This window comes from Macaca thibetana, chromosome 4 (assembly GCF_024542745.1).
Source record: "Macaca thibetana thibetana isolate TM-01 chromosome 4, ASM2454274v1, whole genome shotgun sequence".
NCBI classification, from domain to species: Eukaryota; Metazoa; Chordata; class Mammalia; order Primates; family Cercopithecidae; genus Macaca; species Macaca thibetana.
The window spans coordinates 40,178,625-40,194,372 of record NC_065581.1 but is presented as its reverse complement, the minus strand read 5'-3'; the positions used below and the strand labels follow the sequence as shown (position 1 = coordinate 40,194,372).

The window sequence follows — 15,748 nt, the reverse complement described above, 5'->3', positions numbered from 1 at the left end:
TCCCTCCTATTGTTCATTTCAGGAAATGTGAGGGGGCTCTGGGCCCCTTCCCTCAGCGCCTGTGGTCACCCAGCAGCTTTCTCCTTCTCCCTGGCCTAGGCCTATCGGGTGGGCACCCCGCATACATTTGAGGCGGAGCCAGATGCCCACAGTCTCAGAGCCTCTTTTTGTCCCTGGGATTGGATCCCAGGGCTGGGTGGGGCCAGGCTGTCCCATTCCCCAGCACTCCTCCTCCCTGGAGAAACCGGGCACTGGCAGGCGTTTGCAAGACGAGAGACGAGCTGAGTGCCTGGCCTTTCCCTCCCACTAAGTCCCAGTCCACCGCTCCCGGCGCCGGCTCCCCGCCTCTCTAGCTATGTACCGACCGCGAACCCGGGCGGGTCCCGAGGACAGGGGCTGGGGCTGCGCGGTGCCCAGCACTGTGCTCCTGCTCTTCGCCTACCTGGCTTACCTGGCGCTGGGCACCGGCGTGTTCTGGACGCTGGAGGGCCGCGCGGCGCAGGAGTCCAGCCGCAGCTTCCAGCGCGACAAGTGGGAGCTGTTGCAGAACTTCACGTGTCTGGACCGGCCGGCGCTGGACTCGCTGATCCGGGTCAGGGGCGAGCAGGGCCGACCTGGGCGCGGCGGGATGGCGTAGGGGGCCGCGGGGTGCACAGGCCGAGGGCGAGGGGACCTACTCGGGCCCTGGTCAGGCGTTTCCCGGTCAGGGAAACGCCGGGAACGTAGACGCGGGCACTACGGGGGTGGGCATTCCTGCGTGGGGATCAGAGGGTTGGAGGACCTCGGAGGAAAAGACCCTGGCTCTAGCGAGAGAACTGAGAGAAGCCGGGCTGAGTCCTCCCTGGGAGCGAGAGGGCATGCTGGCCCGGTGAGGAGGCAGATGCCTGGGGACACATCCCAATTTGGGGGCGAGGACGAGGACGGCAGGGGGCGCGCGCGTAACCGGCCCCGCCCGGCCTGACCCGGGAAAGGGCGCGTTTGGGCCTGCTGGGGGGTCGGTTGCACCTGGACCCATGGCGAAGGGCTAAAGGCCACACTTGGCCGCTTCCAGCCGGAGAACCCGGGCGCACGTTTGCGAACTCGGGGCTGGGACCGCAGGGGCGCCGGGTCTAAGGATGCGCAGGAGCGCGAGCGCGGCGGTAGGAGCCTGGGGGAAGGCGCGCTTGTCCCGGAGGGTGGGTGGAATGGGCCCCAGGCGTGCTGGCCTGGGCCACCCACAACGCAGAGAGGGGGCTCGACGTGCGCAGACCCGGGTTCGAGAGGAGGGCGGACGCAGGGCCTCTCTCTGGCTGAACCCGCTTTACTCCGAGTCTTCGGACACAAGGACTGGGCGCGCCGCCGCTGCGCGGCTGCCGGGAAAGGCTGAAGGCGGGGTTCAGGGGAGGACTCCCAGGTAACTCTGAGCAGAGGCTCCTCGAGGGTGGGGCCTAGCGGGGCGGAGGAGGCCAGGGAGGGTTCTAGGGGTGGCGCATCTTCCCACTGAAGGGACGCCAGACTGGCAGCTGCTCGATTTGGCGGAGGCATTGATGTCCCGGGCCCTGGCTTGGTTCCCCACCCCTTTGTCCAAGAGCCCAGAGTCCAGACAGCTGCACGCCAGCCCCGCCTTGCAGTCCTGGTGGCTCATCCATCCAGAGTCTCCAGCCCAAAGCCAATCCCCGGAAGGTGGCGGGGAACCGTGCCAGGGTAGGAAGGGACCTAGCGCGGAGCGGAAGTGGTGTTCTGAACCCTTGGACTAGGCCGATTCGGTGAAGTCAGGAGCTAGCCAGGGCCAGGCCTATCTCTACTAAGGACCTAAAGTGGTTCCTCCAGCTCCCCACCTGCGGACTTCTGCAAATACAGCCCGACTGCTGGGTCCTGGTGCTGAGGCTGCCTGCCATTACCTTGCAAAGGTGGTGAACTTCAACTACAAGCAGCCTGGGCCCAGGGAGATGGCTATGATGGTGATGATAACAGTAAATGCCTCTGTGCAGCGCTTACCGTGTACCGAGCACTGTTTCCAGTGCTTTACCCATATTTACTTGTTTCAGGCTCACCTCCCTCACAGGTGGGTACTGTTTTCATCATCCTGTTTCAGAGGTGAAGAAACTGAGGCTCAGAGAGGTTACATACGAATGCATGCCTCCATAGCCAGGAGCTGGAGCTATTAACCAGCATGAGTACTGCTTCAGTGTGGACCTGTGGATGTGGGTGCTTCCCAAGATTCCCAGCCAGGCTGTCATCTCTTTGGGCTTTCCCTTCAACTCCCTCTACCCCCACCTCACCCCCTTCCTCAACCCTCCTGTGGCTTCAGCTGTCTCCAGTAATAAGGATGTGGTATCCAGCCCAGATCTTCTTTCTGAGCACCAGATGTGGACATGCAATTTCTGAAATTCCTCAAGGCCAAGAGCAAGCAGTCCTCCTCCTCCCAGCCCTGCTCCTCCGCCTGTCCTAAATCTCGATTGTCTGCCCCATGTCCACACACCCTCACAGTCCTCTGCAACATCTCCTTTACTGCCTATACTAAATAGGGCCAGATGCCTAGGCTTCTGAATATCTCCTCTCTGTTCTTCCTGGACCACTCCGTGCCAGGAGACAGGCCAGGGCCCGTCTGTCACTCACCTCTGCAGGAGTCTCTCCCCTCTGGTCAACCCCTGCTATACTGCCAGCTGCCACAGAGCACACCAACCTGGTCGTACTTCCCCTTTGCTCAGTGACCTTGGATGATACCTGCTACTTCATACCTGGCATGGCAAAGCCAAGCACAGCTTGGCCTCAATCACTTCTTACCAGTCTCCTTAATCTAGGTCCCAGGCAGTCTCACCTCCCAGCTTCTGCACTGCTGTCCCATCTACCTAAACGTCCTTCTACCAGAAGCAATCCTACCTGACCCTCAAGGAAGGCCCAGATAAAACATCACATCCTCCATGAGGCCTCTGCTCCTACCCAAATGAGAATGAACATCCTTCTTCCCCAGAGTCCTACAACATTATATGCCTAGTAATGATGATGATAGCAACTGCTAACACCATGTGCCAGGTACTAAGACTACACATAATACCTTGTTTAACACTCACAACAACTCTATGAAGTAGGTACTATTTGTATTACCATTCTACAGGTAAGGAAGCTGAGGCACAGAGAGAAGTTGAGCAACTTGCCCTGGATTGTGTAGCTGCACTTCCTCCTTAATGCCCAAAGTGACATTGACTGCATCATATTAGAGTTAATTAGGTTTATCTGTGTATCACTGAGGGCTGGGGTCATGTCCCCTAAAAGCACCACACGTCATGCCTGGCCTAGTGTTTGTTTCAGGAATGGGAGTGAGCAGGGGAGAAAATGAGTGGTTGTTTTACTAGGACTCCAACCTGACCTAGCCCCTGGGTGGGGAAACAGCTGTCCCCATGGTAGCTGTTGGTAGCTGTACCTGGTGAGCCCTTGGTGAAAGGGGTAGAGCCTCCTTTCCCTGGTGGGCTGGGATCAAAGGGTAATTGTGAGGGCTGTGTGTAGGGGTGGGTGTGTGTGCGTGTGTGTTTTGAGGTGCAGGAAATCCGTCACCCCACAGACCCTGGTGGTCATTGCAGCCTCTTCCCCAGGACGTCGTCCAAGCGTACAAAAACGGGGCCAGCCTCCTCAGCAACACCACCGGCATGGGGCGCTGGGAGCTCCTGGGCTCCTTCTTCTTTTCTGTGTCCACCATCACCACCATTGGTAAGGGCCAGATGGGGCCAGGGGGATGGGGGTGGGGAAGGAGGCAGCTCCCTGAGAGGCAGCAGGCTGGTTGCCTTTTGGAGGGGTTACCTAGAGCCTCATGACTCCAAGTGCAGTCCGGCTCTGCAGCGTGGACACCACCTGGGCGCAGTCTCAGGCCTCACTACAGACCTGCTGACTCAGCCTCTGTAGCTCACCCAGGTCCCTGGGGGATTCATGTGCACCGTTGGAGTTTGACAAGCACTGCCCTAGGGGATTTCTGCCCCACATGGCCTTTCAGGACGCAGAAATCTCCCGGTACAGCAAGAAACATGTCTCTGGGCCCAACAAGGGTGCCAGTCTCCTCAGCTGAGCCCACCTACCACTGAGCCCCGGGGGTGGTGGTCAGGAGAAGTGGGGGGAAAGTTAGGAAAGAAGAAGGAGTAGAAATCCAAAGAAAGAGCTTTAGACCCCCCTGCTTCTCAGCCCTGGGGGAGGGGGCCATTCCTCCCACCTCCTCGTCTCCAGACCCCATTCCCACAGGCCTCTCTTCAGCTTGCAGACAGCCTCCTCCACTCCTCATCGCTATCCTCCCCACACACAGGGACGCCTGGAATAACCCTCCCCTGGGGAAGAGCTGAGGTAGAGCTTGTCTCAGGAGGGTGCTGAGGGGCTGTTGTGCAGAGAAGAAGAGCAGGCTAAATCCCTGCATGACACAGGACTTGCCACCAGGTGGCAGGCTGATATCACCGGTGACTTGGGCTAAGGCCTCCCAGCTCCTGGCCAGCCAGGATCCTCTCTCCAGGACACCAATATCCCAGCCTGCCCACAGGGTGGGGTAAGGCAAGAGCACCCAGAGGATTCTCCATCTAGTTTTAAATTGGCCAGAACTTCTTGAAAGCAGACCTCAGAGCTACATGGGAGCTTGGGCAGTCCTTGAGACAAGCATGCTTGGGAGGCACCCCAGACCCCAGGGGCCCTGAGCCCCTGAAGGACTGGCAGGATGGACTGATTCATCTTTACATCCCCAAGGGTCTATTACAAGGCCCAGCATACAGCAGCCACTCAATAAATACGGCCACGTTAAGGAATTCCATTAAATATACATTCACCAGGCATGTATTGAGTTCCAGGGTAGCAGGAGATCTTAAAACACAGTCACCATAGGCCAGGCCTCCCAGATTTGGGGGTCCTTTAGTCTGCAAACCCCACACCTCCCACACTCTTCCCCAGGCCTGTGACTTTGACCCACCAAATTCAGAGTTTTGCTACCTCTCTTCCCACCTCTCTTCCCAACTCTACCACCCCTAGCCTAGATTATGTCTCTGTCCTTTCCTCTCCACTCAGTTTCAACCAGCTGTGAGGGTGAGGAGGGCAGAGAGAGGAGGGCCCTGCCCCACCTCCCCAACACAGTACACCTGAGGAAACACCTGTGGTCTTCTTGTACTAGGCACTGTGCTGGGCACTTTGACATTTAAGATTTCAGTTTGTCCATATGGCAACCTCCAACGATAGGTCTTATTTTCTTTATTGTTTGAGATAGAGTCTCGCTGTGTCGCCCAGGCTGGAGTGCAGTGGCATGATCTTAGCTCACTGAAACCTCCGCCTCCCGGGTTCAAGAGATTCTCCTGCCTCAGCCTCCTGAGTAGCTGGGACTACAGGCACCTGCCAACATGCCCGGCTAATTTTTGTATTTTAGTAGAGAAAGATTTTACCATGTTGGACAGGCTAGCCTCAAACTCCTGACCTCAAGTGATCCACCCACCTCGGCCTCCCAAAGTGCTGGGATTACAGGCATAAGCCACTGCATCCAGCCTATTTTCATGTCACAGACACAGATGGGCACCATCTCCTCCAGGTCATACGGCTAATGAGCAACAGAGTTGACTAGCCATTGTGGAGTGAACAGGAGGGGAGTGAGGGTTCTGTGACGCTGACCACATGTGTATGCACATACACATGGGAGGAATTTGGAGAGAGAAGGAGAGGGAGATGGGAGATGAGGTACATCTGGAATGCCGCAAGGGAAGAAGGGGTATTTTGAGAGGCTCAGCGGAGGGCAGCCTCCTCAGCAACCCCATTACCCTGGGACCAGCACCCTGTAAGGGCAGTACTTTCCAAGCCCTAACACAGCCCTGAGCCCAGAAATCACTCATCTATGAACTCCATTCCTGGCTTGCTCATTGGTTCTCTCATTCATCCATCCGTTTGTTCAATAAATAAATTGAAGGCCGGGCACGGTGGCTCCTGCCTGTAATCCCAGTATTTTGGAAGGCAGAGGCAGGTGGATCACATGAGGCCAGGAGTTGGAGACCAGCCAGGCCAACATGGTGGAACCCCATCTCTACTAAAAATACAAAAATTAGCCAGACATGGTGGCGGGTGCCTGTAATCCCAGCTATTTGGGAGGCTGAGACACGAGAATCGCTTGAGCCTGGGAGGTGGAGGTTGCAGTGAGCTGAGATTGTGCCACTGCACTCCAGCCTGGGCAATAGAGCAAGATTCTGCCTCAATCAATCAATCAATCAATCAATAGCGTACCTAGTGTGGGCCAGACACTGGTGTTGAGGATACAATGGTAGCCAAAATTAGCAAGTCCTGGCCCTTGGGGAGCTGACATTCTAGTGTGAGGGGACACACATTAAACAGATACATGGACAATAATCAGGTAGTGGGGTGTGCTTAGAGAAAAGTAAAGCTAGTTAAAGGGGTCTCATAGTGATGGGGGCACCTATTGTAGATAGGGTGGCCATTCAAGGACTCGCTGATACAGTAACATTGAAGCAGAGACATAAGTAAAATAATGGAGCAAACTGCTGATGTCTGAGGAGAGAATCCTCTACCAGCAAGTGCAAATGCCCTGAGGTGGGAGTGTGACTTGTATGTTTGGGGAGCAGTAAGGAGGTCCAGGTAGATGGAGAGGGTTGGAAACAGGAACTGCATTCAGAGAGAGTACAGAGGAGACCAATCATAGAAAGACTTGTAGGGTCCTTGCAGGATGCCTAGAGATCCCAGCAAGATGCAAGGTGACAGGAGACATGCTGGAGTGAGAGGTGGATTGGGTGGGGCTGTGGCTACCCAGTGTTCAACAGGTAGGATCATTGACATCCACTGATTTTGCTGACCTGAGGGATGGCTGAGAATAATGGGGTGGAAAAAAAACCATTAATGTCAGCTGAGAATGCTGTAGGCCTCTATGGGGCTCCTTTCAGAGCTGGAATCTTAGTGTCCCCATCCCACTGGTGAAAACTGAATGGGGAAAAAAAACAGGAAGAGAGGAACTTGGCAGGACCTACAGCTGGAGGAGGAGAGGTTGGTGAGGAGGCAGGTGGAGAGGTGGGTGGAAAGTAGGAGGTTTACCTCGCCCTAGATGCCTGCAGAAATAACTCTCTCCTTTAGAAGAGGAAACCCATAAAGGCCAGAGGGGGAGGTAGATGGAGACTCAAGAGGCTTCTGAAGTCCTCAGACCAGAAGCCAGTTCACTGGAGTTCCATCATTCATTTATTTAACAGACATTTAGCACCTTGTATATACCAGATGCTTGCAGGCTCGCATTCCCTTCTACAGTGTACCTCAATTCCTCATTTCATCGTTACCCCCCACTATAGGTGGATGTCAGCATCCCCATTTTACAGGAGGAAGTAGCGTTCAGAAAGGTCAAGCCAAAAGAAAAGAAAGAAAAGAGGGAGGGAGGAAAGGAAGGAGGGAGGGAGGGAAGGAAGGAATGAATGGAGGGAGGGAGGGAGGAAGGAAGGAGAAGAGATCAGAAGAGAAGAGAAGGAAAGAGAAAAAGAAAAGAAAAAAGAAAGCTGGGTGCAGTGGCTCACACCTGTAATCCCAGCACTTTGAGAGGCCGAGGCGGGCGGATCATGAGGTCAGGAGATTGAGACCATCCTGGCCAACATGGTGAAACCCCATCTTTACTAAAAATCCAAAATTAGCTGGGCGTGGTGGCACGTGCCTGTAATCCCAGCTACTCGGGAGGCTGAGGCAGGAGAATCGCTTGAACTAGGGAGTCAGAGGTTGCAATGAGCTGAGATCGCACCACTGCACTCCAGCCTGGCGACAGAGCAAGACTCCATCTCAAAAAAAAGAAAGAAAGAAAGATCGAGCCACTTGCCCAAGGTCCCACAGCCTGCAAGAAGCTGAGCTGGGATCCAAACCTAGGAGGTGCACCAGACTCCAAAGCACATGCTCTGGACTTTTACATACTTTGGCCTCTCTTAAGACCCCTCAGTAAGATGGGGGTGGATGTAAACACTGGTTTCAATATAGTACAGACAAGTGTAGGATGTGTGGGCACAGTGACCCCATCTGGGCAAGCAAGAATGTTAGGCAGTGATAGGAGGCAGAATGAGAGGCATTTGTTCATTTACCGATACCTTCATTTTTGTATTTCCTCATTCATTCATTCACCCATTCTTTATGCAGTCAACACACATATAGTGAAGAGCACCTATTAAGGGTCAGATCCTTTGCCACTTGCTGAGAATATCATGATTAAGAACCAGTCCCAGGCCGAGTGTGGAGGCGCACGCCTGTAATCCCAGCACTTTGGGAGACCAAGGCGGGCAGATCACCTGAGGTCAGAACTCGAGACCTGCCTGGCCAACATGGCAAAACCCTGTCTATACTAAAAATACAAAAATTAGCCGGGCGTGGTGGCCCATGCCTGTAATCCCAGCTACTCAGGAGGCTGAGGCAGGAGAACAGCTTGAACCCAGGAGGCAGAGGTTGCAGTGAGTCAAGATTGTGCCAGTGCACTCCAGCCTGGTCAACAGAGCAAGACTACGTCTTAAAAAAAAAAAAAAAAGACCCAGTCCCTGCTCTTGAGGGGCTCAGAGCATATACTTGATATACTTGGAAGAGGCAGACATGGAAACAAATCTTTCTCACACAGTGCAAGGGACAGTGCTGGAGGGGGCCCTGGATGAGGAGCAGCTGCACTGGAGAGTCAAGGACTAGAAGGGTCGTTTATATTTATGTGGGCAAGGAGGGGAGACACTCTTCATAGAGGAAGCATTGTGGTCAAAGGTGCAGAGGCATGGTGGACCTGGAGAGTTCTGCAGGCCAGCAATGTGGCTGGAGCTGGGGAAGTAGGGGCACCAGATGAGTCTCAGAGAAAGGCTGGACGAGAGCTTGGACTTTCCCCAGCAGACAGGAGACTCGATGATCTAATCAGGTTTGCATTTTGGTAAGACAAGACTGTGGTGGTGATCAAGAAGGGTGGAGGCAGAGCTGGAGGAGAAAAGAATGTCCAGATGGATAGAATCTTTTGTGAACATCTTTTCCTTCCCTAGCTTTCCCCCTCCCTATCTTGATGATCAGAGACCCTCCCCCCCAACTTCTACCTCCTCCCCTAGGCAGCTGATGACTTACCGTCTGTCCCTGCCTCCCACTGAGGTTTATGAGGGAGCCCCGTTGTGCTAGTTTGGGTCCTCCAGGAATCAGATATCAAGACAGAATTAGATGCACAAAAGATATATTGAGGGGAGCCTTTGAAGGATAAAAGAGAAGAAACAGGAATTAATGGCAAAAGTCTCAGACTGCAAGCAGCCCTGATACCTGTGAAAGGAGAGAGGGAAGAAAGGAGACTGGAGTGGGAAGAGCTGCTCACTGCAGTGCGGCTGTGAGAAAGTCTGGGCCAGGCCATGGGGATCCCAGAGCAAAGGTTGCAAGAGGAGTGCTGCACTGGGCAGGGGTGACCAGCTTCAGTGCCCCACTGTGCCCAAGCAGGGCTGGGAGCCGCGTGGAGACAGCGCGGCCTCAGCCTGAATGGCGCAGTAGATCCTGAGAGTGCAACAGCAGGAGGCTCTGCCCCCTCCAGCATCCCTCTGCCCACCCAGAGAGGAAGGACATGAAGAGAGGAAGAGGAGACTCACATTTGGTGGGTTTGAGCTCATGCATGCAGCTTAGCCTCCTAGAGCTTCTCTGGCCTAGAAAATATGGCACATAATTCTGATTTGGAAGGATGGTTCGAGGGTGCACTGAGGGAATGAATGTACAGGGTGCCCTGCACAGTGCTCAGCACAGAAAAGGAGGGCCTTGGCAAGTATCAGCTGCCCACATCTGCAGTGGTTAGAATGAGGGTCCTGGGGGTTGGGCCCAGGAGTGGGGCTGTGGTGGTGAGTGGACAGGGCTGGGCTGGAAAGGTCCCCTGAGTGCCCCCTCTCACCTCAGGTTATGGCAACCTGAGCCCCAACACGATGGCCGCCCGCCTCTTCTGCATCTTCTTTGCCCTTGTGGGGATCCCGTTGAACCTCGTGGTGCTCAACCGACTGGGGCATCTCATGCAGCAGGGAGTAAACCACTGCTCCAGCAGGCTGGGGGGCACCTGGCAGGTGAGGGGGCTGCTGGACGGGGTGGGGATGGGTCACTTCTAGAATGAGGGGCTGCGGTGGGAATTGGGGTTACTAATGAGAAGAGGTGGGAGCAGGGGTTACTGGTGGCGTTGTGATGGGATTGGGGGTCACTGGTCAGAATAGAGTCCTCAGTGAAAAAGGACATTAGTGGTGGAAACGGGGTGGGACTGGGCAGACAGGAAGGACATGAGGCACAGGCTCCAGGCAGGGAACCTGGAGACTACAGACCAGGTGAAGAGCCCCCTTCTTACTGGGGAGAGCTCTGGCCTGCCTCCAGCTCCCTCGGCTCCCATGCGTGGGGTAAAGGCCACAGGAGGCCTGGGGACACTGTTGTACCCACAGGACCCGGGCAAGGCGCGGTGGCTGGCCGGCTCTGGCGCCCTTCTCTCTGGCCTCCTGCTCTTCCTGCTGCTGCCACCCCTGCTGTTCTCCCACATGGAGGGCTGGAGCTACATGGAGGGCTTCTACTTCGCCTTCATTACCCTCAGCACCGTGGGCTTTGGCGACTACGTTATTGGTGAGAGTTCCTGGCGGTGGGCTGGCAGGGACATATGGCTGCCTACTCCTCTCACTCATCTGCTCCCGCAGCTGGCGCACCTGCTGTGTGCACGCCATGTGGGGGCTTTTAGGCCCAAAATCCGGAGACACTGTCCTACCCGCCTTTGTTGTGTGACGGGGCTGAGGTCGCTCCGGCCCTTCGTGACCAACGCAGAGAGGTCTGACAGGTCCGCGGGCCCCCCTGTTGTGCTTAGAAGGCCCCACATGACGGGAGTCCCGGCCTCCCTCCCTGGTCCATGCTTGCCCCAGGCTCTCCCTTCCCCCACTTCACTGTCTCCCCAGGGAACGCCAGTCCGTCCCACTGCTCCTGGACTGGAGGCCACAGTACCCGCGGATCAGGCAGTAGGGTCTGGGAGACTCCTGGAACCCCAGCCTCCCCAGAGCCCTGTGGGAAAACAGTTGGCAGGCAGATTCTGAGTGCCAGCAAGAAAGGGTCTCATGATCAGTGGACCCAGGATGGGTTTAATCAGTGGTACTACACGGGCCCCAGAAGCCAGCAGCCTTGTGTAATCAGGCTGAGGCCGATGCCCAGCAGGTGGCAGTGGAGGGACGTGCTGCGCCGTGAGGGAGTGGCTGCGCCCCAGCTCAGCCTCATCACCGCCCCTTCCTGTCCCTGAAGGTGCCGCTGGCACCACCACCGCGCTAGCCTTGAGGGGCTTCGTGCCCTCCCTCTGATCCCGGACCCTATCGCGGGGAGGAGGCCTTGCCCTTCTTCACTCCTTCAGCGACAGAACCCAGCCTGGAAGAATGAAGTTTTACCAAAGTAACAGTCAACTAACTCCTCAGGCAACCTACAGCAACAATTGTCACCCCCATTTTACCGAGGAGGAAGCTGAAGCTCAGAGAGGCTGAGCCATCTGCCTGAGATTGCACAGCTAGTAAGATATGAATCTTTATCTATTTGACTCCAAAATTCATACTCTTTCCAGACCACCTAAAATGTCTCCTCTCTGGGCCTCAGTGTTCCTGCCTATAAAATGAGGCAATCCCTAGAGCTCCTCAGTGCCGTCTAGCCTGTTTGCAAGGTTCCCAGGAAGAGGGGTCAGGTGCTGGGGCCTCACACTGCCCCCTTCTTGATCTCCGTTATCCTCCCTTATCCTAGGAGGTCTGTTGCTCTGGAAGGAAATTCTTGGGAAGATTTCTTCCAACTGGGTCATGCTCCCACCTTTACCCTCAGAGTAGAGAGATGTGTCTCAGGGCAGCTGAGCCCAGTAGCTCCAAGGGCCATACCTGCACCCTCGCAGCTCAGAGTATGATTCTTAGATCTGTTATTTCTTCTCTATCTCCACTCTGCCATTTCCCTAGTCCAGGCAGGGTTGTTGCATATAGCTGCACAGGTTGGGCACTGCACAATCCTATAGTTTTGCTACTTACACAGAGCATAATAAGGATGGCACCCATGGGCTTGTGCAGCCTCTCTCCTTGTCCCCTGTTGGCTCTTATGACCTTAAATATTACAAAGGCTATGAAGTCACCTGCCCAACTCCTCTGAAGACCTTCATTGTTTTCCCATAGTTTTAGGATAAAGTCCAAAATCTGTAACCCCCCTCCTACCAACACAATCTGACTGAGGAGACCCAGTCCAGGCTTTAAGCCCAGAGGGACTGCCCGGGCCTGGGACAAGGATGGGCAAGAGCACTCCTGTCCAGCAGCCACTGCAGTGGGCAGAGTTGCCCCTTCACCACATCTCTGGAGACTTGCTACCTCCTGGGCCCCTCGGCAGTCATGGCAGTGCCTCGTAGCAGGTCACCACAATGAGAGCCCCAACTGCTTTACCTTCAAGGGATCCGCCTTATATAGATGGAGACATTGAGGCCTGGAGGAGGGAAGGGAGTTGCATAAGGTCATAGAGCAAGTGAGTCAGGGCAAGTCTAGGATAAACTCCCAAGCCTGGGCCCTTCACACCACCCATGTTTCAGAGTCTTCCATGCCTATTCCTCAAACCTCTCAGCTCTCCTTGTCCTCCAGTAACAGGGACAACCCCTTTCTTGGATGGGGATACTAAGGTCCACCACTTGGCTACTGGGTGTTCATGTCCCTGCATCAGCAGCCACAAGAAGCGCTGTCTTCATAGCCACTCCTCTGCCTGAAGGCTGTGGCCAGAGCCACCCCCAGGTCCCAGCCGGCTGCTTCTCCCCGGCCCCATAGCCCTCAAGCCTCCCAATTGCATTTGCAGCTCAGTTGAGCGCCTTGCCAGCTGCCAGGTCTCCTGCCACTTATGATTTCAGCTTAAAAAAATAAAATAAAACGGGGAGAAGAGCACTTCCTCCACTCTGTCTCCAGGAGCAAGCCAAGCTGGCGGGTGGCAGGGCCAGAAAGCCGGCTCACCACCTGATCTCATTTGGGACCATCAGCGGAATCATGGCCCCATAACCCAATCAGCCTAATCCAATCCCAGCTCCTGCCAGGCAGCAGAGGTCAGCTCCCAGGTGGCAGCCTCATCCCCATGTGGGGGTCCTAGAGAGGGGCCCAGCCTTGGGGGACCTAGAGAGAGAGGCTGTCTTGGGGCCAGCAGGACAGGATGAGGAGTAAAGAGAGGCATGGTACAGGGAGCAACAACAGAAAAGGATGACGAAGAAATAGGAGGGGAGACCTCTACCCTTTGAATGATTCCAATCTGATGAGGGAGGCAACACAGACCTCCAGGGAGGGAACTAAATGATAGAGCAAATCCTTGGCAAGATTTATCTAAGACTCACAGCAGCTCCCATCCGTCCCCTCTCTCGGCCATACTTACCCAGCACCAACTTCGTTGGGGGCGTCTGGTGGTGAGTGAAACCAGCAACCACCTATAGGTCTTGGGCACCTGTTATGTGCCAGGCACCATTCTGAGCACTTGAGCTGCATCAGCCCGTGTGATCCTCCCAACAGTCATAGGAGGAGGACTCTTACTGTCTCCATTTTACAGATGAGGAAGTAACTTTCCCAGCAGACACACATAGGCCATGAGAGCAGCACGTGTAACAGAGGAACCCAATGTGGTCTGTAGGGAGGAATGTCTGAACTGAGGTCTGCAGGATGAGGAAAGTTAACCAGGCCAAGAAAAATGGAAAATGAAGAGCATTTGGAACTGAGAGGCCATAAGTACAAAGGCCCAGAGGCAAGAAGAATGATAGAGAGGGCAACGGGAAAAAGACCAGAATGACCAGGCAGTCAGAGGGCAGAGGTGTGCTGCAGAAGCGGGCAGAGGGCCTTGAGGATTTCGACTTCATCCTAAAAGCCAAGGGGGCACAGTCGTATTCCCCATCTCACAGGTGAAGGAGGTTCAGACAGGTGACTGAAGAACCGACTCAGGAAATATATTCCGGTGGTTCCCAACATATTCCAGAAGAATCCCATTTGGGATTCTTCCCAAATCCCGTGGCTCCAGCAAGCTACCTCCTTTCAGATACAAGAAAACCAAACAGAGACTGGCAAATACTAGAGCGGACATCGAAATCCTCTGGAGGCTTGTTAAAATAACAGATTGCTGGCTGGGCACGGTGGCTCACGCCTGTAATCCTAGCACTTTGGGAGGCTGAGGCAGGCGGATTGCCTGAGCTCAGGAGTTTGAGACCAGCCTGGGCAACAATGGTGAAACCCCATTTCTACTAAAATACAAAAAATTCACCAATCGTGGTGGCAGGTGCCTGTAATCCCAGCTACTTGGGAGGCTGAGGCAGGAGAATCGCTTGAACCTGGGAGGTGGAGGTTGCAGTGAGCCGAGATCGTGCCATTGCACTCCAGCCTGGGCAACAAGAGTGAGACTCTGTCTGCAAAACAAAACAAAACAAAACAAAAAAATACAGATTGCTGGGCCTATGCCCAGGGTTCCTGATCCAGTAGGTCTGGGGTAGGGGCCCCATCATCTGCATTTCCAACAAGCTCTCACGGATGCTGATGCTGCCGGCCCCAGGGGCCACACTTTGAGAACTGCTGGGATGGAGCATAAACAGATTCCCTCAGAAAGACAAAGAGGAAATGTAGCTCCTAAACCCAAGTGCCAATCCAGGGAGGCTTTCTGGAATCCTTTGCAGGTGACCATGAGGCTAGGAATCTCCATGTTCTGTCCCACTGACCCCTCAACTTGCTTATATGAATCAAACCATGTATCTCTGTTTCTGTTTGAGGAATGTGGTCCTGACTTTCCCAGGCCTCCATCCTCTGACCTCGCCTCTTCCCCAGGGATGAACCCCTCCCGGAGGTATCCACTGTGGTACAAGAACGTGGTGTCCCTGTGGATCCTCTTTGGGATGGCATGGCTGGCCTTAATCATCAAACTCATCCTCTCCCAGCTGGAGACTCCAGGAAGGGTATGTTCCTGCTACCACCACAGCTCCAAGGAAGACTTCAAGTCCCAAAGCTGGAGACTGGGCCCCAACCGGGAGCCAGAGGCCCACTCCCCACAGCAAGAATGCTATCCAGAGGGACCTATGGGAATCGTACGGCATCTGGAACCTTCTGCTCAGGCTGCAGGCTGTTGCAAGGACAGCTAGTTATACTCCATTCTTTGTTTGGTCATCCTCCTCAGTAGCAAGACCCCTGATTTTAGGCTTGGCACATGTCCACCCAAACTAAAGACTACATTTTCCATCCACCCTGGAGGCTATGTGCAGCTATATGATTAATTCTGCCTATAGGATATACAGAGACATGTCCTGGGTGACGTGGGATGTGACTTTCAGGTCGGGGGAGGCATGCCCTTCTTCCCCACTTCCTTCCTTTAGCTGGCTGCAATGCCGATATGGTGGCTGGAGCTCCGGCAGCCACACAGCACCATGAAGTAGAGGCAATGTTTGAGATTGATGGCACAATAAGATAGGAAGAGTCTGTATCACTGATGATCACAGAGCCATCCTAACAAACCTAGACGGAATATCACCCGACCTCCTTTATGTGAGAGAGAAATAAACATCTTATATAAAACACCATTATTTGGGTTTTTCTGTCATTCATAACCAAACCTAATTCCGAGTATACCCAGAGACAAAGGCAGCATCTGAGACTGGAACCTACACAGAGAGAAACTACCTTCTCCCCAGGTGAGTTTGTCCAGGGCTGGTGGCAAGAATGGATTGAAGGCTGGACTGCCAGCCCCCTACACCTTCAGAGAGCCACCAGGTAAACTTGGTAAAGATTTGCTGATAACTCTCAGGGCCGATACAGCCAGCAGGCGGCTGGTC

General features: G+C 54.6%; 2 protein-coding genes across 3 annotated transcripts in view; one reads left to right on the top strand and one right to left on the bottom strand.

Annotated features, from left to right (window-relative positions):
• DAAM2 (dishevelled associated activator of morphogenesis 2) overlaps positions 1-15,748 on the bottom strand; it is a 979,794-nt gene that overhangs the window by 575,720 nt on the left and 388,326 nt on the right. The window lies entirely within an intron of this gene.
• On the top strand, positions 124-15,496 carry KCNK17 (potassium two pore domain channel subfamily K member 17). 2 transcript variants are annotated; one of them, XM_050787801.1, is made up of 5 exons: positions 124-592; positions 3,573-3,687; positions 9,847-10,007; positions 10,371-10,545; positions 14,751-15,496. In XM_050787801.1, the coding sequence occupies exons 1-5, from the start codon at positions 356-358 to the stop codon at positions 15,059-15,061; spliced, it is 999 nt and encodes a 332-aa protein (XP_050643758.1). In that variant the 5' UTR covers positions 124-355; the 3' UTR covers positions 15,062-15,496. The 2 variants fall into 2 exon arrangements, with proteins under 2 accessions (XP_050643758.1, XP_050643759.1); XM_050787802.1 differs by lacking the exon at positions 14,751-15,496 and adding an exon at positions 13,957-14,070.

What these genes read in the sequence shown, in the direction of transcription:
- KCNK17 (XM_050787801.1), top strand. Translation starts at nt 356, where the DNA reads ATGTACCGACCGCGAACCCGGGCGGGTCCCGAGGACAGGGGCTGGGGC. An exon ending in GTCCACCATCACCACCATTG is followed by an intron (nt 3,688 to 9,846) that starts GTAAGGGCCAGA and finishes CTCTCACCTCAG; the next exon opens with GTTATGGCAACCTGAGCCCC. An exon ending in CTTTGGCGACTACGTTATTG is followed by an intron (nt 10,546 to 14,750) that starts GTGAGAGTTCCT and finishes CCTCTTCCCCAG; the next exon opens with GGATGAACCCCTCCCGGAGG.